Source organism: Nycticebus coucang, chromosome 1 (genome assembly GCF_027406575.1).
Source record: "Nycticebus coucang isolate mNycCou1 chromosome 1, mNycCou1.pri, whole genome shotgun sequence".
NCBI classification, from domain to species: Eukaryota; Metazoa; Chordata; class Mammalia; order Primates; family Lorisidae; genus Nycticebus; species Nycticebus coucang.
Window position 1 is genome coordinate 96,493,430 of NC_069780.1, and position 24,564 is coordinate 96,517,993.

The window sequence follows — 24,564 nt, forward strand, 5'->3', positions numbered from 1 at the left end:
TGGAGTTTTGAAAATAAAACTTTGTTTGGGTTTGATGTTTCCTCACACATGTCCAGCCCCTTCAGCCTGTTACTGAGGAAGCACAGTGGCCCAGAACCTCTTTCAGGGGATAATCTGGTCACCCCTCAGGGAGCCCAGTGGCTCCTGGGAAGGCATTCACCTTGCTTGAGTTTTCTCGAAAATCCAGTCCACAAACTCAACCACGTTGGTATAGACACCTGGCCGCTCCCTTTGAGCACAGCCTTCGCCCCAGCTGGTGATGCCCACCAAGTGCCAGACCTCGTTGTGTTTGCAGGACAGGGGTCCCCCTGAGTCTCCCTGTGGCAAGAGGAGAAAAGGCAAGGAGCACAGGTCAGTTCAGACACTTCCATCTGAGATGCATTTTGCTCAGAACGATTTCCACTAAAATGTTACCCTGGCCCTTTGCTGCACTTTGTAGAAGGTGATTGCTTTTTTTCATTTAGTCAAAAATGACTAATTGATTTCAGATTTCAGAAGAAGTAAAATAAGTACACTGTGTCCTTTGCTGGTTGGCAGAAGGCTGCTTTTTAAAGTGCATTAAACCTTTGAATATATTCAGTGGGTTGAAAAGACCCTTACCTTACAAGCATCCTTCCCACCTTCCTTGTAGCCTGCACAGATCATCTTATTGGTTATTTTATGCCTTCTGTACCTCAGCTGACAGTCCTCATTTGTCATTAAGGGTATCTTGGCTTTCTGGAGAGTGTTTTGTATTTGGTCTAAAAAACAGTTTGTTTTTGGTTAGTGATTAACTATATATTATACACGGGGTGGACATAAAGTTCGTGTGCAATTCACTATGTTAAACTATTTTAAATTGCACATGAACTTTATGACCGCCCTGTATGTATTTATGTACATGCTTAAAATCAAATTCATACCTATATAAAAATCCAGAAAGAAAAAAACATTAGGGTAACTAACATCTCAGACCTTTTACAAGTGTAAAGATGACGTTATGCCCACTAGTGCAGGCACCATTTTGTTAATGTTAATTAAGTTCAAAATTAATTATGGCTCCAAGTGGAATTACTTCTCAGAGAAAGTAACTGGATAACAGGCTAGAACATTTACTGAAAAGTTCTGAGTTCCACATTAAACTTCATTAAGCAAAAGTAGTCTTTAAAGAGATTTAGTCATATTTAAAATTCCCAATCATACACAGTCGTTTCATCTTCACTTGAGTAATTTTCTCTTTCCAGCCCCATTAATACCCTCCCTGCAAGTGGATGTTGTGGTTTCACTGCATTTACCACATGACTTGACAGAGCAGAGAAGGTTCTGTTCTTTTTAGGGTGCAGCATATGTAAAAACGTCATTTTTTACCTCTTAATTTTCTGTACCCCCATCCTGTCACCCAGCAATCCATGTATATTACATGTCGATCTCCTTTTGAAGGTAGGCATATGGGTCTCTGAGAATCTAAATTTGAAAAATCATCGTTCAGTTTTCAGAAGCAAAACGTCTTTTCCAGAAGAAACTCTCTTCTTCCACTTTACACTCTTTGTGCTTTTTAAAAATTTATTATAGATGCTTTCTGCCTTATTGCAGTGTATTTTCTTTTTTTTTTCTTCTTTTCTAGATACAGTTTCACTCTGTCACCCTAGGTAGAGTGCTATAGTGTCATAGCTCACAGCAACCTCAAACTCTTGGGCTCAAGCCAGCCTCCTGCCTCAGCCTCCCAAGTAGCTGGCGCTACAGGAACTGGCCACCACACCTGGCTAGTTTTTCCATTTTCAGTAGAGACAGGGGCTTGCTCTTGCTCAGGCTGGTCTTGAACTCCTGAGCTAAAGGAATCCTCCTGCCTCAGCCTCCCTGAGTGCTGGGATCACAGGCATGAACCTCTGTGCCTGGCCCCTGCAGTCCTTTTCGTTCCTCACGTTCAGCATTACATATCACACAGCCCAGGGCAAGCCAACCCTCCCCACAGACTCCTTCATGCCCACTAAGCAGGGCACTCTGTGAAAGTGTCTCAATTGCTGTGACCTTAAGTTCTTCTGTCCCTAAAAGGGAGATATTAGACTAAATTATCTTTCCATTGCAATAGACTATAAAATTATGTCATTCCTATGCAACTGAAGAAGCCTGAGGAAATCTTATCTCTTCACCCACCTTCTCAGCCTTAACAGATGGAACTAGATCCTCCAGCCCAGCCCCCCTTCATGATGACACTGGGAAGAGACTGGTAGGGTCAGGCCATGAATCAGATGGTGATAAACGTTTTTCTCTAGGTCACCATCACAGGTAACTTTCCAATTACAACTCTACATACCTGTGTAATTCATTGTTGTTTCCAGTTTCAACAAGGCGATATCATACCCACTTTCTGCCATTTTATATTGGTCGTGAATTATTATTTCTTGAACCCCAAAGAAAAGTGTGTCCTCTTTTATTTCAGATTGATTTAAAATGCCACTGTACACCCGCAAAAGTTTGGGTGACTCCAGCCTAAGGAACAAACAACAGAGGGAAGGAAATTTCCTTTACCAAGTAATTCCCAAACATTTTGAGCTGAGTGGTTATTTAACTGGCTATTACTAATATTTTCTGCCAATGGTGAACTTTTAGGTGGAAAAAGTGATTTCATTCTAAGACTTTTTCGGTCACACATTTGCCCTATAAAGAAGATGCTAACAATGTAACCTGGCTTATTGTACCCTCAATGAATCCCCAGCAATAAAAAAAAAAAAAAATCAAAAAAAAGAAGATGCTAAGCTATTATTTATAGTGAGCACAAAAAGTGAGTGAATGCACTTTTCACTCTCTCACATACACACACACTCGAAGGGTACTGGGTCTACTCCCAACCCTGCCACCAACCAGCTGTGTCTGAGAACTCCACCTGGACTTCCTGGTACTCTGTTCTCCCAAATGTAAAAGGTAAAGGGAAGTATTGATCTCAAATGTATCCTCGAGTTATGAATATGCTGCATAAGGTTAAAAAACAAACTAAAACACACCAAACTGTATCTGGAAACAACTCAAAGGATACTAAACTGGCAATGAGGAAGTCTGGCCAACTAAAACCCCTGGGGACATGTACATTCCCCCATTGGAGCCTTTACTTTGGGGGTGGAGGGGACAGACTCTCACTCTGTCACCCTGGGTAGAGTGCCACAGCGTCGTCATAGCTCACAGCAACCTCAAACTCCTGGACTCAAGTGCTCCTCCTGCCTCAGCCTCCTGAGTAGCTGAGACTACAGGTGCCCACCACCATGCCTGGGTAGTTTTTCTGTTTTTGGTAGAGATGGTCTTGCTCTTGCTCAGGCTGGTCTTCCTGCCTCGGCCTCCCAGAGTGAACCACCATGCTCAGCCTACAGCCTTTACTTTTGACCAACATTGAAAGTGATCTATGCAGGTAACTCAATTTGAGGGTACATAATGAACTTTTTCTGTATTTACACAGAGAGAGAGAGATAGAGAGGGAGTCCAGGGGATACTGGACTCAGAGAATGGGAAATTCTCTGTGAGTTTACTTCTGGGCCAACATGCAGAACAAGGCACAGAAGGTGGTATGCTTAGCGCACAATAACCAGAAAGCCTCTCAGGGTGGGAACCCACGAGACTGGGCGGTGGAACAGTATGTAATCACCACTGCACTTGCTCTGATGCTGGGAGACCATGAGTGCCTCTTCCTCCCTCCTCCTCCACTAAAGAAATAAATGAACCACATGCACATGGGAGATGGTGGACTGGTACTGACCCGTACAGACAGTGAGCAGCTGTTAATATCCACTGGTTCCCAATGATGGAGCCCCCGCATAGGTGCCTCTGGGTGGGCAACGTGACATGCAGTGCTACCTGCCACGGCCACTCTCCAGGAGCAGACGCGGTTCCCCCAACAATCCTGGGCTTGATTTTGGTTGTACATGCTACAGCAGAAAGAAGGCAGTGAGTAGCTTCCAACGTCTTCCTTTGTCATTGGTGAGTAAGCTCCTTCCGGAGCCAAAGGAAGAAAACCTCCCTTCAGTCCAAGAGTTTACCATGACCCTGAGCTATGGAGATTTTATGGTCACACTGACAAAGCAAAACCTGTGCCTGGAAATGGCAGTGACTAAGTCACCTTATAATTACATGTGCAGAGAACGCTGCCCTCCTTGGATGGTCCTACCAGGCCTCTGATCCTCTGCTAAAATATAACAGTGATGGTTCTTTTAAAGCAGTGGGTGTCAAGAGCGGTCCCCAGACCTACAAGCATCCCCTGAGAACATGGTAGAAATGCAAATTCTTTTTGTTTTTGTTTGTTTGAGACAAAGTCTCACTTCATGGCTCTGGGTAGAGTGATGTGGTATCACAGCTCACAGCAACCTCAAACTCCTAGGCTTGAGTGATCCACCCGCCTCAGCCTCCTGAGTAGCTGGGATTAGGCACTCACCACCGTGCTCTACTAGTTTTTCTATTTTTAGTAGAGAAAGGCTCTCACTCTGTCATGCTGGTCTTGAACTCCTGAGCTCAAGTGATCCACCTGCCAGGTTCTCCCAGAGCAGCCGTTCTCAACCCGTGGGTCACGACCCACAGGAACTGTATTAAAGGGTTGCAGCATTAGGAAGGTCGAGAACCACTGTCCCACAGTTTTGGGATTACAGGCGTGAGGCGCCTGGCCTTGAAATGCAACTTCTCAAGCCCCATGTCAGAGCCAGGGAGTGAGAAAGTCCCAGGGGAGGCTTGCTTAAATGTGGGGACTCTGCTAGGAAGAAAAGGGGGGCTCCCTCCACTCAGGGGCTGTTTTTACCTAATTTTCCCCTCTCCCTCGACTCAGGCCAAGCTTGGCTCTCAGTCACTCCTGTCCTATCCATGTCAAAACCAGGACACACCTTTTGTTTGTGAGCCTCTTCCACCCTTCAGCCTTGCTGACAATTTGAGGGTCTCTTGGCCAGCCTTGTTGCCTTTCAAGGACTTTGGCTCAGAGTCATGCCTCTGGTTCTTTCTCCTTTTGGCTGCCCTGGACAGGACAACAGTCCCCTCTTCTTTTTTTTTTTTTCAGTCCCCTCTCTTTCTACTCCCAGGTTGGAGCCCAGCCACCATCTGCCACAGGACCCAGACAGTATGGGAATGGGAATGCCTTCTCATTCAAGAGTGGACATTAGAAGGTCCTTTTGAAGATTTTAGCCATGTTCTAGAATTTCTGGGAAATTCTTCTAGTTTTCCAACTGAGAAGTTGGCATGAAGGCAATGCTGAAGGAAATTACTAGATAACCGTTAGCTAAAGTATGTTATAAATAATAAAGTCCTCGTGTGGGTACATGTCAAATCTCTTGTAATTCATTCTCTTATGTTTCTCAGTTTAAAGAAGATGCTGAAATTTTCTGTGTTGAGTAAATTAGTCACATCTGAACTCATAATACATCATGCTACTGGACAGTTAGCAGTAAACAGTCTGAGAACTGTGGTTACATGTAGCTTTATGAAAATCAGTAATAATAAAGTTATATGGTAATTCCGGGAGGTGAATTCACAGCTCCTACTATGGGGTCTGTCCCTTAGAACAATTCTCTTTGCCTACAAAACATTTCTTACTACTATGCTCAGAAAGTGGCCACTGGAATGGAAACATTGCTGATCTGATTTTTATTGTAACTCTTATGTCATTATAGGTCTTTTATAATCTAGACTACAGGGTTCCATCATTCTGGGCTGAACAGGAAGCCCCAGGTAAGCTCAGAACCTGTCCTCTGGGCTCTATTGAAGTCACCAATAACAAAGACTTTTTGTTCCTGGTGATGGTTATACTGGTGTCCGCGAAAGTGAGAGAATTTTATTTGTTGGGCTTATATCTGTTTCAGTTGGGCACCTGATCTTTACCTTCCCCCCATTCCCATCTGAAAATCATACTGCTCCCCCAGACTTCGGCTTAGAAAGGGTCTGAGTTCATCGGTACAGCCCTGTCCCCACTTAACATTCTATGCTTACTGTTGTCCATTCATTAGAGTTGGGTGCCAGGGACAAATAGCTTCGGGTGTTGGTTAATACTTCCTATGGAAGCATCAGTGACCCTACTGGTCAGCCTGAGGCATGTTGTTGGGTAGTGATTAGCACAAAGAGGGCATATCTCCCCCTATGCCTAGTCTGGCTAGAGTAACACAAGCGCAAAAACTGGAATTCTTTCATAACCCTGGTTCGTTCCGCTGATGTAATTTTGTTAACTCAAGTGCCCTTTTGTTTCTTTGCTTAGCAGGAAAGAAAGCTCCTCTGCGAGGAGAACGCTAGAAATAATCAACAGCAAATTTTCTCCCTTGCCTATCCAGAAATGTCTTTGAATACACAAGGGGGCGGGGGAAGGTAGCAGAGGGCCTCAGAGCGAGATGCTTTGCATTTGGGGGCGGACCCTCAGGCAACTCATTTTCAGGTGTTAAAGCTTAATCATCCTCTGGAGTCCTGAAGAGAGAGCCCCAGCCCTCAGCAATTCTTAAGCACGCAGTCATTGTCTAATACTCTCCTCACCTGTCCTGTACCCTCTCAATAAATAGCTACTGCGGAGGTTGGGAGGTTGCTTGGGGCTACCCTGCATTTAAGGTTAGCCCGCCTCTTGCAAGCTGGTACTTCTAATCCGTGTCACGCCTGTTTCCTTGGTACGGGATGGCAATGGGGACAGGGCATTAGGGGTTGTCACACGAGACAATTTTTTTATTTCCACCCTGCCACACTTGTTACAAATAAGTTCTGCCTTAACTTTTGCCAAAATCTCTAAGTTTACAGAACTCTTGAAGGGAATCTAAAAGAATGAAGCCCCTTCAGGGTACTCCAATATTTCTGAAATAGATACATCAATTTTCTTTCTTTCTTTCTTTTTTAATTAGAGACAGGGGTCTCATTCTTGCTCAGGCTGGTCTCAAACTCCTGAGCTCAAGGGATCCTCCCACCTCAGCCCTGCCAAATACAGTTTTTCTTTTCTTTTCTTTTTTATAGGAGAAGGGTATTTATTGAGCCATAGATGAATTGAAAGACAGGAGCTCAACTTGAGCAGGACCTCACATGAACTTAAAAGGGAACCAATATTTTTCTCTGATTTGGGGTCTTTCTATGTCTTGGCCTCTCCAACTTTCTTAGTCTCTCAGTCTCTTTCTTTGGCTTGTTAGACTTATCTCTGCCTACACATCTTGCTCCAACCTCTCCTATCTCCCAGCCTGCTTTCTGTGCTTTCTTGTCCTGCTCTTGGTCACCATGGACACACCTCAACCCAGGGTCAACGAGGAAATCTCCTCATCTCTTGGTACATATTTACCCAGACAAAAATATCATGTCCCCAGCCCATCATTTCAAGCCAGGACACAAGCTGGCAACCTATGAATCAACTACTTTTGGATTTGAAGTCAACCTCTGATCCAATCAGCTGTTATGGGGTAGAGACAAGCAAATACATAGTTTTTCAAACATATGATCTTATTTATGTTTTACTTAAAAATCAGCCAATGAGCAGAAAATGGTAATTTGACAAACCAAGTGTTGTGTGATGTTTTGATTATAAGGAACAATAAGATCCTTGTTGATAACAAGAAGCAGATACAAGAGGGTTGGCTCGGTCTGGTTCTCGCCATGAAATGCCAGTTGTATAGATGGGTCAAATTAAAACACATATCCAATTAGTAGTAGGCAATGTAGAGTTTAGTCAAGCCCCAATATTTACCTTTAAAACATGGTCAGCTTGGGTAATAGGAGCACAAATAGAAAATTTAGATGATTGCTAAATTTGTTAATTTCTTGATTTTTCACCCCTCTGTGGCTATTATGGTCACTCTTAGTTACAACCTATCCAGTACAGGATGCTCCTTTAGATGTCTGTTCTACAAGTAACATTCTACTCACCATTATCCATTTTACATAACCTCAGTGTATACCCAGAGATGCCTCCGCTCCCATGAAGTATTTTCGTTGGGGATCCATCAGAAGAAAGCTTTAAGTAACATTTACCCCTGCAGTTGGAAACAAAATGATATAAACATAATGCACCCCACAAGTTAGACAAAGGCACCTATGGAACGTTGACTGTGCCTTACTTCCCTTCGTGGCAAGACCCTTGAGACGGAGAATAGGTAAAAAATTGGCAGCGGATGGCGTTGGTGCACATTTTCTGGCAGGCTTCATGACCTTTCGCATTGAGGATGTCCAGTTCTTCTCCCAAGAAATCAGTGTCGTGGTAAAATGAAGAATGGCAGAAAACTAGACAGCAGGTCACGAGTCAGCGGAGATGTGGGCTTAGCACTCCTCAGGGTCTGCTGGCCTCATGCAGAGTCAACCCTCTCTACTCACCTGGAACGCTGTGTCTGCAGTGCTGCAGACTGAAACCCGAGAGAGCTTTGCTCTTTTTAAAGCGTGCACTTGGTAATCCACTCTCAGATGTTTTAAGGAGGCAAAGATTTCTAACCAAAAAAAGAGGGGGAAATATAAATATATTGCATCAGACATATCAAAGGGAAAAAACCTTTTTACTGCGCCTAGAGAAGGTAAAGCCAGCTCATGTTGGCACTCAGCAGCGACGATCTTCCCATTTTGAAAGGAATTCACTTCTGGAGTCTCTGAGTCACACCATGATCCATGGGTGTAGACCAGTGATTCTCAACCTTCCTGTTGCCTCCTAATGCCGCAACCCTTTAATACAGTTCCTTGTGTGGTGGTGACCCCCAACCAAAAAATTATTTTCATTGCTACTTCATAACTGTAATTTTGCTACTGTTATGAATTGTACTGTAAATATCTGATATACAGGATGGTCTTAGGCGACCCCTGTGAAAGGGTCATTCGACCCCCAAAGGGGTCACGACCCACAGGTTGAGAACCGCTGGTGTAGACATACTTTCAAAAGTAAACCACTTGGCTTGGTAAAAATTTTCTGAGTTTGCTTTACTGCCAATGTTCCTGGTATTTTCCCTTTGTATTTCCTTCCTGTGAACTCGCCCAGCCTATCTATCTCAAGGAGTCAAGCATTTTCATGCTGCCTACAAATCTCCTGTCCAGAGTTATAAGGGGAAAAGTGAGATTCACTGCAACTCCTACCCAGACAGCACCTTCTGGAAGGGAGTGAATTTTCCTAAGTAGCACAAACTCACATCCTAAAGCAAAGCTGCCTGAAAGAACATCCTAGAATGATGAAAATGTTCTATATCTGTGCCATCCACGTGGGACTGCTGAAGCCTTAAAATGCGGCTAAGTCATCCAAGGACATGAATTTTTAGTTTTATTTAGTTTTAATTAATTTTTAATGTAAATAACTGAGTCTTGGCTGGTAGCAGTCAGGTTGCAAGCACGCTCTGTATTAAAGATCAAATGTATCACCCTTCTTATAGGTACTGGTTGGTAATTATAAAAGGGAATAAGAGAAAAAAAGGGCAGAGATTACACAAAATTGCAAATTAAAAAGGCATCTTTCTAATTTATGAATTTATTATTATTATCTTATTTTATTTTATTTTTTGAGACAGTCTTACTCTGCCACCCTGGGTAGAGTGCTATGGCATCATAGCTCACAGCATCCTCAAACTCCTGGGCTCAAGCTATACTCTTGCCTCAGCCTCCCGAGTAGCTGGGACTACAGGCACCTGCCACCACACCTGGCTAGTTTTTCTATTTTAGTAGAGATGGGGTCTTTCTCTTGCTCAGGCTGGTCTCAAACTCCTGAACTCAAGGGATCCTCCTGCCTTGGCCTCCCAGAGTGCTGGGGCTACAGGCATGAGCCACCACCCACTTCTTTAATTCCTAAACTTAAATTTCCAGCTCCTTCTGCTCATGTTTCAATGATCTTAAACAGGGCATTGGATAGAGTTGCCTCCTAAGGGCCATTCTTATTCTCTTCATTCCATTTAGAACTAGACAACTCTCCCCTACAGAAGGCAGAGACCTCCATAAGCTAAAGAAAAACAGGAGGCTTCAGGAACTCCGGATTTATAGTCTGTCTGTGGAGATAAGTGGGGAGAGGAGCTAGGAATCCTTTGCAACTTTTATCCTATGTAGACATTTGGATTGAATTTTTAGTTACTCAGAATCCTCTTTTTTTTGAGACAGAGTCTCACTTTGTTGCCCTCAGTACAATGCCATTGTGCCATTGTAGCTCACAGCAACCTCAAACACTTGGGCTCAAGTGATCCTCCTGTCTCAACCTCCCAAGTAGCTGGGACTACAGGTACTTGCCACCATGCCCAGCTAGTTTTTCTAGTTGTAGGAGAGACTGGGTCTCACATTGCTCATCTCAAATTCTTGAGCTCAAGGAGTCCTCCCACCTCGGCCTCCCAGCATGCTAAGGTTACATGGAGGGAGCCACTGCTCTGGGCCAGAATCTTTAATGATGGATTTTGATCATCTGTTTTGAAAAGACAACAAATTACCCTTGACCATAACTTCTCACCTTTGGGATTCTTCTGGCCATTCTTGGGAAAAGAAGGTAAAGAACAAACAATTGGGATGATGAGTACAAATGCGGCGACACACAAAAGCGTCTGGAGCCAGCACGCTGCCGATGCTGCTGTCTGCAAACGCCGTGCCAGGGAAGATGTCCCTGATGCAGGCTGGGGACAGAGACACAGTGTCAGCGGAATCACGGAAATTCCCGTCACAGCGTTTATAAACCCCATATGAAAAATCAAACTTTATCCCAAGACCTTTTAAATTTTTTTAACTTAGAAAAAAAGAACAGATTATTTTGAACTCAAAATTTAGATACAAGCTCTTCCTATGTAGGATATGATGAAATCCATCACACAAAGCAGGAAAAAGATATCTGGGTGCTTCCCGAGTGACCACAAGCTGCCATCCTACGTTAGATCTACTCTTGGGGTCACTGGCATGGTATGTATTTAGTAGTTAAACTACCACATTAAGGAAATGATAATTACCCAGAATGGAAAGGGCACAGGACTTCAGCGAAAATCCAGACACCACCTTACTGAGCTTGGTTATTCGTGTGGGCGTCCCAGTTGGGGTGTACTTCAGTAGACACACGTTACTGTGCAAGAAAAGGAAAAAGCGTCATTCCTCCAACTGCAGGGAGGAAGAAACCGGAGGTAAGAAAGTGCTGTTTGGAGAGAGATGACGCAGCGTTCTGGGGAAGGAAGAGGCTGAGGGCCGGGCTGGCGGCCCAGCACCCACTGGGCCCCTGGGGCGCCTGTGCCCTTCGTGGACTTTATTTCTTCATCCTTGGGTGGGCAGGCTGGGAAGGGCGGGAGTGTCTGAGTGGAAGGCTTTGCCAGCCCTGTCTTTTTTATTGCTTTAACTATTTTATAAAACCTCCATTTTTTTTTTTTTCTGCCTGTGGTTCATATTGTAAGTTTAAAAGAAATTTCTTTTTACTTTTTTTTTTTTTTTTGAGACAAAGTCTTCTTTCTGTCACCCTGGGTAGAGTGCAGTGGTGTCATCTTAGCTCACTGCAGCCTCAAACTCCTGCCTCAGCCTTCCGAGTAGCTGGGATGACAGGAGCCCATTTGTCATCCCAGCCTGGCTCTTTTTTTAATTTCTAGGAGAGATGGGGTCTTGCTCTTGCTCAGGCTGGTCTTGAACTCCTGCTCAAGCAGTCCTCCCACCTTGGCTCCCAGAGTGCTGGGATTACAGGCATGAGCTACCACACCTGGCCACATTGTGTTGAGTCTTACATATAAAAGATGTCATCTGAGCCAAACTAAAGCCAGCCACAGAAGACTAATGACTAGTGGCGGGGGGAGTGGGGAGGGGAGTTGTGGGATTTTTTATCATTGTTGTTTTTGAAATAAATCTTTGATGCTTTGTTTGATTTCTACTTACTTCCTTACTGTGTATATAGAGAACAGAATATTAAAATCCACAGTTAAAACCCAAATATTATGTCAGGTGCAGTGGCTCACACCTGTAATCCCAGCACTGTGGAAGGCTGAAGCAGGAGGATTTCCCGGACTCAGGAATTTGAGTGAGAATTAGATCCCATCTCTACTAAAAATAGAAAAACGAGCCAGGTGTGATGGTGGGTGCCTATAGTCCCAGCTACTTGAGAGGCTGAGACAGGAGGATCACTTGAGCCTAGGAGTTGGAGGTTGCTGAGAGCTGTGATAATGCCACAGCACTCTACCCTGGGCACAGAGGGAGACTCTGTCTCAAATAAATAAATACATGAATACATACATAAATAAGCAGAGCTTTTACGATTATCTAGGACTCAGGTTAAGGGTGTGTATTTTTTCTGACAGTGTTACTAAAAGATAAGCTCCTTACCATTAATGAAATGCATCCAAATTGGTGTACTCTTTTTTTTTTTTTTTTTTGGCCAGGGCTGGGTTTGAACCCGCCACCTCTGGCATATGGGACCTGCGCTCTACTCCTTGAGCCACAGGCGCCACCCTGAATTGGGGTACTCTTAAATGTACTCTTTCATAAAGAAAACTGCCAGTTTTATTATAGAAATGCCTTTTAGGAGTTAAAAGAAATTCTGGCGTCATGTTAATGCAAAATAATGTTACCAAGTCACCCCTTTGCTTTTTGTCAGCTACTCTGATGTCACGGGGTTCAACTCACCGATGCTCCTCGCTAGGAAACTGCCTTGTCGCATACGTAAAAAAGTGACAGTGGATGTCATTTGTGCACCTCTCTTGGCATTCCTGAGCGTTCCGGGCAATAGAGCTGTTGTAATTCATGCCCTTCATGTCCAGGCCCACGTAAATGTCTTTGTTGCATGCTGGGAATAAAAGCAGAGATCACAGGCACAACGGCCTCTAGATTCCAGGGACAACGGCCGTGTTTCTGCCTCAGCCACCATCCTCCTTCCTCCCTTTTTTTACCCACTTCTCTCTGTTTTTATTTTAATCTGTGAAATTCCTATTCTCACAGTGAAAGAATGCCAGCGTCCTTCTTCTATGGCAGCAGATTTGAACCTTCGCATTTAGATTTTCTGACCTAGCTGCTCCTCTCCTAACTTCACCGATCACTACACTACTTAAGTGTCTATTTTGCTACTGAGACAAGTGTCACCTCAGCCTTGATATGTGCTACTTTTGCTTTGAATTGATATGTTTAATATAGACTTTCATGTAAAATTTTAGGCTGGGAAGGAGGAAGAAAATATACGAATGGTGAGAACAGAAGTAGTAAGATACGTCCTTCTGCGAGGTGAAGACGCTTTAATGCACGCTGTGCACCTGCGGTGGATGGACACGTGTGTATGCTAGTTTTCACTCTACACTAAAAGAACTTTGTTAGGGGAGACGATTTCCATATAGCAGTGTTTTATTTTGTAGCCACAAAAAGCATATTTGATGCAACTCTCTGTGTACATCACAACCACTAGTACTCATTAATGCTAACGAGACATCTTACCACTTATTTGGTGTGAGCATTGCTTGAAAGAATACCCAGAAATTGCTCCTGTCCTATTCACCCTTGGCAGTTTTTCTGTAACACTATCTTTCAGGACACAAGTAAACCTGTTTAAAAAAAAAAAAATTATTGGGTGGAAATTTATGTTTTAAAATAATGAGTCTTAAAAGCCAGTGCAGAAAGAGAAAAATAAAGAGGCAAACCATCTCATGCCAAAACAATTATTATTATTATTATTATTTTAGAGACAGAGTCTCACTCTGTCGCCCTTGGTAGAGTGAGGTGGTGTCACAACTCACAGCAACCTCCAACTCCTGGGCTTAGGCGATTCTCTTGCCTCAGCCTCCCGAGTAGCTAGGACTACAGAAGCCCACCACAACGTCCAGCTATTTTTTTGTTGCAGTTTGGCCGGGGCCGAGTTTGAACCCACCACCCTTGGTATATGGGACCAGCGCCCTACCCACGGAGCCACAGGCACCGCCCCCAAAACAGTTATTTTCTTAGCAAGATTGTGAGTTTGTTTTTCTTTTCAGCATCCCTACAGTTTCCAAAGACCACACATACTCCTTCCTAACAGGAAATAAACACAAGTGGGCAAACTGTGACCTATTGTTAAAATACATTAAAAAAAAATATGCCTGTTATTATATAGCCCAGTGATTTTCAACTGGTGTGCTGCAGAGAACCTTAGGTGTGCCGCAAAAAAAATTTTAAAGATCATTAAATTATTTTCGAAAGAAATTCAAAGCATTGTAAGTATATTCTTTTTCTTAACTCTCTTTTTTTGATCAATGTAATTTAAGTGTGCTTTGGAAATTTAACTATAGGTTCAAGTGTGCCATGAGATAAAAAAGGTGAAAAAAACCTGGTATAGCCCATGAGCTAGGAATGATGTTTTTATTTTAAAATGGCTACATTTTAAATGATGATATAAGCACTTATCCTTAATTTTGCCTTGGGACAAATGAAACTATAATTCATTTAAATTAGGAATTCCTGTCAATTTTCTGCTGTCTTTTGTGTAGGATAATGCATGTCAAAGTATTTAGGGGTGAAGTGTCAGAACATTTTAAAATTACTTCAAATGGTTAAACATGTCTACATACATAGGTAAGAAAAGTGAAAATCACAGAGTCTTGGTGGTACCAGATCATGGTTGAACTATTTTTTTTTAATTATTTTTATGAATGTTTCATTGTTTCCTAATAAAATAGTTGAGGGAAGTTCCAGTTTAAATCATATCAAACATCAATGATGACTGATAAAAAACAAAAGAGCAAAATGGTTAAGACACATAAAAGTACAGAAAAAGAGAAAATGTACCATGAATATTGAGACTACAGAGAGGCTGGAATATTGAGATGCCCTGAGAGGCAAATTTATTCCCCCTAGTCTGCCTAAAAATAATACTATTGTTTCCTGTAATATTTAATTTTCATTTGGAGGACAATTTATTTTCTAATTGTTACTATTCAATTTTACAAAATGGGAGGTGGAATGTATAATAGTAATCCTCCAATAAAATCTGTTTTGTCTGGGTAGACGTGGATGCGTTTACCACTCAGCAGGATCTTCAGATGACGACTCCGCCATAAACGTGAAAAGCAGGCATCTTGGGTGGTGGGTGCAGACTACTTGGCAGTACTTGGCGCTTGGTGTGGAAACTGTAGTGATGTCTCCTCCTTCAAAGTAGGTGTCTCTCAGCAGTTCAGTCAGACATTCTGTGACACAAGATGTGGCACAGGTTATGTTGGTTTTAGCGGGCACATATCTAATTAGATGATAATTTCATAAAAGCAAAGCAAGGAGGTCTACTTAACAGGATAGAGGCCTGACTTTGGAAATCAAGGCAGTCAATGCTTTTATCTTAGTTTACTGGATGAACAATCTCAAATGGAAAAGACAATCGTAAAACAGTCCATTGGCTTCAGTGGAATTGTGCTGACAGGTGATTTTCCTGGAGACAAGGAGTGTTTTGTGGGTAACTGAATCATTATTCAGCTCTTTATTAGTAACATCTTTATTAGTAACATAGGATCCACACAGATGTCTAGAACGGGTCTGCTGGTCCTCTCCTTCCTAACTGCTTCTTTGTGTTCAAACTCAGTGTTCATATGAAACGAAGACCCCAGAGTGATCATTTTTCATAGCATCTGATGGCCCTGGGTGTGATGACATCCTCCCCCAAGCTTGCTGTTGCTTCCAAACAATCTGTATAGCCACCTCCCATTCATGAGAGCCTATTGTCACTTCAAAACATTCCCATCCACCATGGAAATCCTACCTTTGGGGCAAAGCAATTATACTATATTAAAATATTACTTTGTCTGGGCATGGTGGCTGACACCTATAATTCCAGCATTCGGGGAAGCCAAGGCGAGTAGATTGCTTGAGCTCAGAAGTTCGAGACCAGCCTGAGCAAGAGCAAGACGTTATCTCTACTAAAATAGAAAAACTAGTCAGGCATAGTACACACCCATAGTCCCAGCTACTCAGGAGGCTGAGGCAAGAGGATCACCGAGCCCAAGAGTTTGAGGTTGCTGTGAGCTATGATGCCATAGCACTTTACCCAGGGCAACATAGTGAGACTCTGTCTCAAAAAAGAAAAGAACAATTACTTTTAAGAATATTATTTGGCAAATCAAATAGATTTTCTATATTTAATATGTGGGCTATTTTCTTAGAACATACTACATATCCCTACTAATTGGATTGTTTAATTTTACATGGCACATTGATTTTCAAAATGTAAATATAGCTTCTAGTGCCAGTAAAGACTGGTTAATCTGTTTGGTTTTGTGAAGTAGCAAAGTGCTTTTTGTATGTTGACGTTGTATCCAGATGTCTTGCTAATTTTATGTATTGGCTCAAGTAATTTTTGTGGTAGTTATTTTGAATTGTTCTAAGTCACAATCATATCATCTGTGAACAATGAAAATTTCTTTCCTTCTAATCTTTTACCTTTTCTTTCTCTTTCTTTTCTTTACTATGTTGCCTATGACCTCTGGTACAATATTTAATGGAAATAATGGTGGGTATTCTTGGTCTTAAAGCTTTCAATAGTTCCCTAGGATGTATTGGATCATTTGTTTGTTTGTTTAAAATATGCTTTAACAGATGAAGAAAATTCCCCTCTATTTCCAATTTACTAAGAATTTGTATCATCAATAGAACTTTATAAATCTTTATTCTGTGTATATCGATTTTCTAAAACTATTTTTACTTTTTATTGTGATAATATATAACAAAACATGCATCATTTCAACCATTTTTAATTTACCTTCTGTGCAACCATCGACACCATCCATCTCTAGATCGATGAACTGTACAATTTAATGTATTGAGTGGAATTTGTTTTTTTTAAATCTCTACTGAGATTTGTCAGTTCTCATATATGCCAGAAAAAAAAAAAAAAGAATTTACTGTGTTTAAAATGCTACCCATAGTAGTAGAAATTAAATGTAATATATGTTATTTTTGTTTCAAAAAAGGCTTAAGTTTTTATTTTAAATAAAGAATGAACCCAAGAGCTAAATAATACTTGCACTATATAACCTACTGAATACTGGGTAAGTGTTTATAAACAACTTTAGTAGTTTTAGGAGAATTAATAGCAGTCTTAAATTATTGGATTGTATAAAGTAAGTATGAATATTTACATAAAAATTGCCACTGTGTGTGTATATGTTGCATTGAGTTGACTCCTTTATGGAAAAACTGACAATTAATGAGGCAAACTGAGATACCTGCTTTTTAATATTGCTGCTACATATCATTTAAATGAGTTATACAGGTAGAAGACATAGGCATAGATTCCTACTATTATGAGCAATTCATTCACCTCAGTTTCCTTCCCTGCTTTGAAAACCACTGGAGCCTTGAGCAGAAAATAAATAAAAACCATTTTACTCTTCTCCCTGGAGTGGATGGCATGGGATTCCTTAGAGGTGTGGTGTAGGTTTCCTCTCTGAGCCTATGGCCCCTTATTTTTCAATCTAAAGGTCAGGAAACCAAGCTCTTCCCTGTCCACATTTAAGATGAAGCTCAACTTACCACCAGAAACCGAGGCAAATAAAAGGAAAGGTACCATCTGATATAATAAAATCATCCTGCAAAGAAAAAAAAAGTGCATGTTTATAGAACATAAAATGTTTACTCACACTGAGATTTGTAAGAAACAGGGAAGGAAAGAACAGTTCAATCAATAATGTTTCCAGAGCTCCTGGAATAACTGAATTTTCTGTTTCCCAAATCCTAGGATGTTCCATGGTGCAGCTGTGTGTACAGTGTTCAACACTTCCATGGTTCCACAGAAGGAGTGCTCTCCCTCTCCTCTTCTCCCCCCTCCCACCTACACATCATGATTTTTTTTTTTTTAAGACAGAGTTTCATAGTATCACCCTGGGGTAGAGTGCCCTGGTATCATTGTAGCTCACAGCAACCTCAAACTCTTGGGCTTGAGCAATCCTCTTGCCTCAGCCTCCTGAGTAGCCGGGACTACAAGGCACCCACCTCTAAACCTGGCTATTTTTTCTATTTTTAGTAGAGATGGGCTCTCACTCTTGCTCAGGTTGATCTTGAACTCCTGAACTAAAGCAATCCACTCTCCTTGACCTCCCAGAGTGCTGGGATGAGGCGTGAGCCACTGCACCTGGCCGCCGATGGTGATTAATAGGCTCCTTCTCTGCCCCACCATCTGGCCACTCTCCCTGGCCCATTTTCCATCTGTGTTTCCTTTCCCAAGTTATTACTTTTCTATTATTGAGGCCTCTCTTGTGATATCCACATCTATCAAAGAACTTGGAATGATTTTCTACTTAAGAGATTTTCTGTTTTTAAAAATCTGCTGCAAATCTGTCAATGGACTATCTCAATTACTTACAAAAACACTTATTCCCTGTGATCAGACTGTGAAACACTGACCTGTCCTCGAGACAAGACCTCTGATTTTCAATATTGTTCTTGAACATCTTCTTAATTTAAGAATAATTCTTCTTTCATTCTGCCTCTCCTCTCAGACTGGTTATGGACATTACATATCACTAAACTTTTAAATCAGACCTTTAGTAATCAATCATTTTCTATTGTAAAATCTTTTTAAATAGCCATGGTAGAAAAAGGCATTTCAAGGCATAGTTACTTCCGAGAAATGCTAACTATTTTTTGAAGCCATACCTGAACACACCTTGTTTATTTGCTGCAGTTCTTAATAGGCATATTTCTTGTCTTCTAAAATGATCTTCATCTTCCTCTAAGCAAGCTTGTGTAGGTAACGTTCACTTAACTTTAATATTTACTTTTACTGGTTTCCAATGTTGTGTAACGTTGTCTCTTTGTAAAACATTATCTGTGAAAGTCCTTAAAATCTCTGCATATCAGAAATGCATCTGAAACTTGCTTGCTTTTTCAATACGTTAGCCTTATTTTTTTCTTTTTATCACATATTCAAACAAGTGACGCACACAGGGATAGCTGGAGAACTTGAATTTGCCCATGTGCCTTAGCAGTCAGGCAATATACCTGCTGGCCAAAAGCCATGCTTAATCACACTGTGGAACATGGTGTGGTTAACTCAGCTGTTAACCATTAATTTTAGACTAAATTGAACCCCAGAGTCTCTAAAAGGAAAACACAAGAAGTGCGATGGACTTGAGTTGAAGCATAATAAAATCATCCTGCAAAGAAAAAAAAATGTGCATGCTTGTAGAATATAAAATATAAATTCATATACTTAGAAGCCTTCAGTTCTGGGGCTGGGGGATAGAAAGAAGCAGTGGGGACTGACTACACGGGCTCTCTGGGGTTGGTTTTATATAATGTCATCCCCTCATGGGCCTCTGCAGCTGTGATTGATTCTAAGGAACCAAGTTTTTTTATTCTACTTGTGAACGCTGAAAGTCTAAATGTTTTCTTGAAACAGAAAAATATAGAATTTTTATTTCTTAATTTTATTTTGAACTTGGGACACTAAGGCATACATGGAGAGCTACGAAGTAACATGACGAGCAATTAAAAAAATGCTGATTCCCAGAAGGATAATTATCTTTGCCTTGGGGGAGCCTTCTAGTGGTAGGACTTGTAGTTTATAGATGAAAGATTTTGGGGTGTTTCACATACTTATATTTCTGCTAAGAACTTTTCCATTGACCTTGAAGAGGATCTAACGGGCTATACAAGGAATGATAATCCAGGTTCTCTGCTACCGAGACCTATTGATTAGTTTAATAGTTGTGTAACTTGAGCAGAAACCAGCCTGTGCCCTGGAGCCAGCTGCCTGCAGGTCCTGGCCCAAGTCACTGCATCTCTCTGGGCCTCAGATTCCTCATTTGTAACATCAGGCACTAATCAGCCCCAAGGATGTCTCTGCAGTCCTCTGAAAACTGACAAGAAAAGGGCTTTGAATATGTCTGATTTAATTGTCTTTCAGAGAAAGACAATTTTTGATGAGTCACAGAAAGTTCCCAGTTTCCCCAGAAAAACAAGATGAGACCTTGTGTCTACAGATGGAATCATGAGTTTAAAACATATTTGGAAGACCAGGGGAGAAATAAAATGCCAAATATGTCCCATTAGAGATAGTGTGTACAAAGGAAACACTGTACTTTGTTCAGGGGTGTGTGCTCGTGTGAATGTGATCTTTGGAACCCAGAAAATGTCACAGTTTTACTTTGAGCATTTGCAGTATTTGGGGACATTGAGAGGCTGTCCCCTTTCCTACCGCAGTAATGTTGCTTTGGACTTTACCTGAATACTTTCTGAAGCTGTAGGACATTCAGTCCCTGGTGGCCAATTCCCTAAGTGGAAAGATGACCCAAGATGTGGAACACTGGACCGTCCTTTCCAAAATTCCTACAGAAAGGGAAATATTAGGGCGAAAGAGAGAACTTATTGAAGAAGAGAATGAGGGACTCATTAGCAAAGTCAAGGTAAATTTGAAACTCTGCCCCGACTGGAGTTTGTGTGAAGAGAGAAGTCAGCATTTTGTTCTTTCGATCAGAGCTGTAAGGGGATTTGCACTGAGGTCTTCAGGTAAAATGCCAAAGAATTACGGTGATATTCTCTGCGGAAGGTAGACACTCACATCATTTTACTGATTTATTGTGACCTATTTTGGTGTACAGAGTCCTTAGTGAGTGCTATCTCGAGTTTCCTATTTGAAGTTAACTACATTCCAGTTACACACAAGCATATATTTGTTGCATTGCCTTTTAGGAGGCTCAAACATAGAATGGCAAATTCATACCCAGAAAGATTTTCATAGAAAACAGATATGTGAGATTACAAAAGGTCCTTACATTCTAGTATTGTTTTCTCCACAAAACTCCATCTCATTTCCTAAGCCCCAATAAAAAGAAGACAATGACAACTCTCCAACCCTATCAAGGGAAAGAGAAAGATTCTAAGTGTTCCCTTGGAAAGCCAAATAATATTTTCTGAAACTTGACTTAGCTAGTGAAATCCTTTAAGTCCTGGAAATAGTATCAGGATTTTAAAATAGTTTTGTCTATTCAAATAAAATAATAAGAGTCTTAACTCAATGAAACTAAACCAATATTTCTTTGTTGTTGTTGTTGGTTGGTTGGTTTTTTTGCAGTTTCTGGCCAGGGCTGGGCTTGAACCCCATCTCTGGCGTATGGGGCCGGCACCCCACTCCTTTGAGCCACAAGTGCCACCCTAAACCAATATTTCTTTCAAATTAACCAAAGGTATTCTTGTATTGAAAATTCTTTTCATGGTGGTGCCTGTGGCTCAAGCAGCTAAGGCGCCAGCCACATACACCTGAGCTGGCGGGTTCAAATCCAGCCCAGGCCCGCCAAACAACAATGATGGCTGCAACCAAAAAAAAAGAAAATTCTTTTCAATGAATGCATTGCAGTTTAAAATTCTGATAGTACTTTTATCTTAAAGTTGTATTTTCCAGAGAAATGAGAGGTTTTTGAACATTTGAAACCCAAAGAACATCAGGAAATTATAAGGCAAAATCTCTGCAAGAATCTGGAATTTAGTTTACAGACACCAAGTGGAAGCCAGAGTAAGGATCATTGGGCATATTGGAACCTAAAACCACCTTTTTGGGACAGGGAAGAACACAAAGGTATCTGTGCCTGACACCCCCATCCTTCACGGCCATGATCAACAAAAACTCTTAGAGCTCCTCCCTCTTACCAAGATCCCCTTTGAAAAAAGACATAACATAAACCACAAAAAGGAGCAAACAATCCCATCTATCTCTGGGCAAGAAACGTCAACAGAACCTTTTCTGAAGAAGACAAATGGCTAGGAAAATAGGAAAAAATGCTCATCACCCCTAATCATCAGAGAAATGCAAATCAAAACCACCCTGAGATATCATTAACCCCAGCGAGAATAGCCCACATCACAAAGTCCCAAAGTTGGCTTGGTGCCTATAGCTCAGCGGCTAGGGCTGGCGGGTTCGAAGCCGGGCAGGGCCCACCAAATGACAACTACAAAAAATAAAATAAAATAAAGCCGGGTGTTGTGGTGGGTGCCTGTAGTCCCAGCTACTCAGGAGGCTGAGGCAAGAGAATTGCTTAAGCCCAAGAGTTTGAGGTTGCTGTGAGCTGTGACGCCACGGCACTCTACCCAGGGCAACATAGTGAGACTCTGTCTCAAAAAATAAAACAAAACAAAAAAGTCCCAAAGTTGCAGATGCTGGAGAGAGGGGAACACTTTTACACTGTTGGTGGGACTGCAAACTAATATAACCTCTTTGGAAGGAAGTATGGAGAATCCTCAAAGAACTCAAATTAGACCTCCCATTTGATCCTGCAGTCCCACTACTGGGCATCTACCCAGAAGGAAAAAAAAATCATTTTATCACAAGGACATTTGCATTAGAATGTTTATCACAGCTCAATTTACAATCACGAAGATGTGGAAACAACCTAAATGCCCACCAACCCAGGAATGGATTAACAAACTGTGGTATATTATACCACGAAGTACTATTCAGCCATAAAAAGATGGAGACTTTATATCTTGTATTAACCTGTATGGAGTTGAAACATGTTCTTTTTAGTAAAGTATCTCAAGAATAGAGATGTATGAATCCAATGTACTCAACACTTCTGTGAAGCCAGTAGTATCTAATACAGACTCACATAAGAGAAAAACTCAATTCAGTTCAAGGTGGGGAACAGGGGAATGACGGAGGGGGAAATGGAAGTAGGAGGGGAATTGGTGAGCTCCTACTTAATGGGCATGATGTCAGGGCATATGGCACAGCTCTTGGAAGTGAGTGGTGAGACACAGTTATAACAGGAACTCTACCTAACAGTTGCAAACATTGTAACTAATTCTTTGTATGCTCAAAATAAGGTGGAGCAGTAAAAAAATGTAAATTGATTAAAGTTTTCAATCAAAAAATACAATGGACACTACAAAAAATAATGAGTTCATTCATTTACAGCCACATGAATGGAACTGGAGGTCATTACGTTATCAATCGTAGGTGGGAACAAAAAAAAAAAGAGGATTTCATGGAGATCGAGAGTAAAATGCTGGTTACAGAGGCCGGGAAGGATAGAGGGGAGGAGGATGAAAAGAGGTTGGTTAGTGGGAACGAACATATAATTAGACAGAAGGAATACCTTTGACAGAAGAGTGGGGAGACTATTGTTAATGGCGATGTATTTTTCAAAATAGAAGAGGCCGGGCACCATGGCTCATGCCTGAAACCTCAGCACTCTGGGGATGCCAAGACAGGAGGATCCCTTGAGCTCAGAAGTTGGAGACCAGCCTGGCCAAGAGCAAGACCCTATCTTTATAAAAATAGAAAAACTAGCCAGGCGTTGTGGCAGGCACCTGAAGTCCCAGCTACTCGGGAGGCTGAGGCAGGAGGATTGCTTGAGCCCAAGAGTTTAAGGTTGCTGTGAGCTATGATGCCATGGATCTCAACCATAGGGTGACCAGAATGTCTCAAAAACAAAAATAGCTGGATTCAAAACATCCCCAATACATAGAATGAGAAATACTTGGATGATGGATACTCTGAATCCTGACTTGATCATTACACATGCTATGCATATAACAAAATTTCACATGTATCCCATAAGGATGTACAAATGTTATCAAAAAATTTTTTAACAGAAGAAGGGTGTAGCTTGCCATGTCCTGGCTTGTTCTTCTATTTTTAGTAGAGATCAAGGTCTTGCTCTTGCTTAGGCTGGTCTCCAACTCCTGAGCTCAAACAATCCTGCCTCGGCATCTCAGAGTGCTGGGATTACAGGCGTGAGCCACCGAGCCTGACAAACAGTAATTTCTGAAACACATTTGCTTTTTTTTTTTGAGACAGAGCCTCATGCTGTCGCCCCGGGTAGAGTGCTGTGGCATCACAGCTCACAGCAACCTTCAACTCCTGGGCTTAAGCAATTCTCTTGCCTCAGTCTCCCAAGTAGCTGGGACTACAGGCGGCCACCACAACACCTGGCTATTTTTTTTGGTTGTAGTTGTCATTGTTGTTTGGCAGGCCCAGGCTGGATGCAAACCCACCAGCTCTGGTGTATGTGGCTGGTGCCTTAGCTGCTTGAGCTACAGAAACACATTTTTTTAAAGCTTCTTTTTCAATAAACAATAACTGAAAGTTTTAAGTTTACATTACAGGGCTCTCACACTGTGTGAGGAATGAGACAGACGCTGAGCCTTGGATCCAGATGGCGAGCAGACAGGCCGGGTGTCCCACACGCACACAGTAACCACAAGTCAAGAGTGGACACAGTTCCCAGGGGGGACACTGCCACCAGCCCATCTTGGATGGAACTGCCAAAGAAGCCCGCTCCGCCCCTCACTCTTCCCAAGGTTAAAGTCATTCTAACATCTCACTTGTTTAGTCCTACGAGGCTCTGTCTGAAGGGCCCCCCTGTTCGGGAACACAGGGCAAGCAATCAGTATTCCAGCCAGTCCAGCTGCTCTCAGATTGGCGACTTTCAATTGATACCTTAGGAAAGGTCCACAGTCCAAACTCTCCTCACTGTTTTGCCCAAACTAGGTTGTTCTCTGCCTACCAGAGGCCAAAGGTTGCCGCTGCAATCACTTCAAAGTTCTGCTCAAACACCCTTGGGAATGATCAATATCAAAACCTAAGATGAAACTTTCTCATTGTTGTTCATCATTGTCCTGCTAAACATAAAACCACATCCACGGGCAGTGCCCGTGGCTCAAAGGAGTAGGGTGCCGGCCTCAGCCAAAAACTGTAAAAAAAAAATAATAATAATGATAAAAATAAATAAAAACACATCCACACAGAGTAAAAACCAG

At 41.9% G+C, this 24,564-nt stretch overlaps 1 protein-coding gene across 9 annotated transcripts; it reads right to left on the reverse strand.

Annotated features, from left to right (window-relative positions):
• Positions 1-24,265, reverse strand: F11 (coagulation factor XI). Of its 9 annotated transcripts, XM_053584093.1 has the most exons (16): positions 24,130-24,265; positions 20,032-20,136; positions 17,341-17,396; positions 14,846-15,008; positions 13,288-13,394; positions 12,490-12,649; positions 10,845-10,954; positions 10,358-10,517; positions 8,269-8,378; positions 8,016-8,178; positions 7,825-7,931; positions 3,725-3,893; positions 2,294-2,469; positions 1,348-1,443; positions 601-740; positions 1-318 (listed from the first exon to the last, which is right to left on the reverse strand). In XM_053584093.1, the coding sequence occupies exons 3-16, from the start codon at positions 17,393-17,395 to the stop codon at positions 157-159; spliced, it is 1,878 nt and encodes a 625-aa protein (XP_053440068.1). In that variant the 5' UTR covers position 17,396; positions 20,032-20,136; positions 24,130-24,265; the 3' UTR covers positions 1-156. The 9 variants fall into 9 exon arrangements, with proteins under 9 accessions (XP_053440068.1, XP_053440078.1, XP_053440060.1 ...); XM_053584103.1 differs by lacking the exon at positions 20,032-20,136 and having other exon boundaries at positions 24,130-24,235; XM_053584085.1 differs by lacking the exons at positions 20,032-20,136; positions 24,130-24,265 and adding an exon at positions 18,473-18,776.
• Positions 24,266-24,564: the final 299 nt, after the last annotated feature.

Excerpts from the sequence above, each read along its gene's own strand:
- F11 (XM_053584093.1), bottom strand. The coding sequence starts at position 17,395 with ATGATTTTATTATATCAGATGGTACCTTTCCTTTTATTTGCCTCGGTT. Across the intron at positions 12,650-13,287 it reads ATGCTCACACCAAATAAGTG|CATGCAACAAAGACATTTAC; the intron begins GTAAGATGTCTC and ends TTTTATTCCCAG. Across the intron at positions 1,444-2,293 it reads AACAACAATGAATTACACAG|ATTCTCAGAGACCCATATGC; the intron begins GTATGTAGAGTT and ends TTTCAAATTTAG.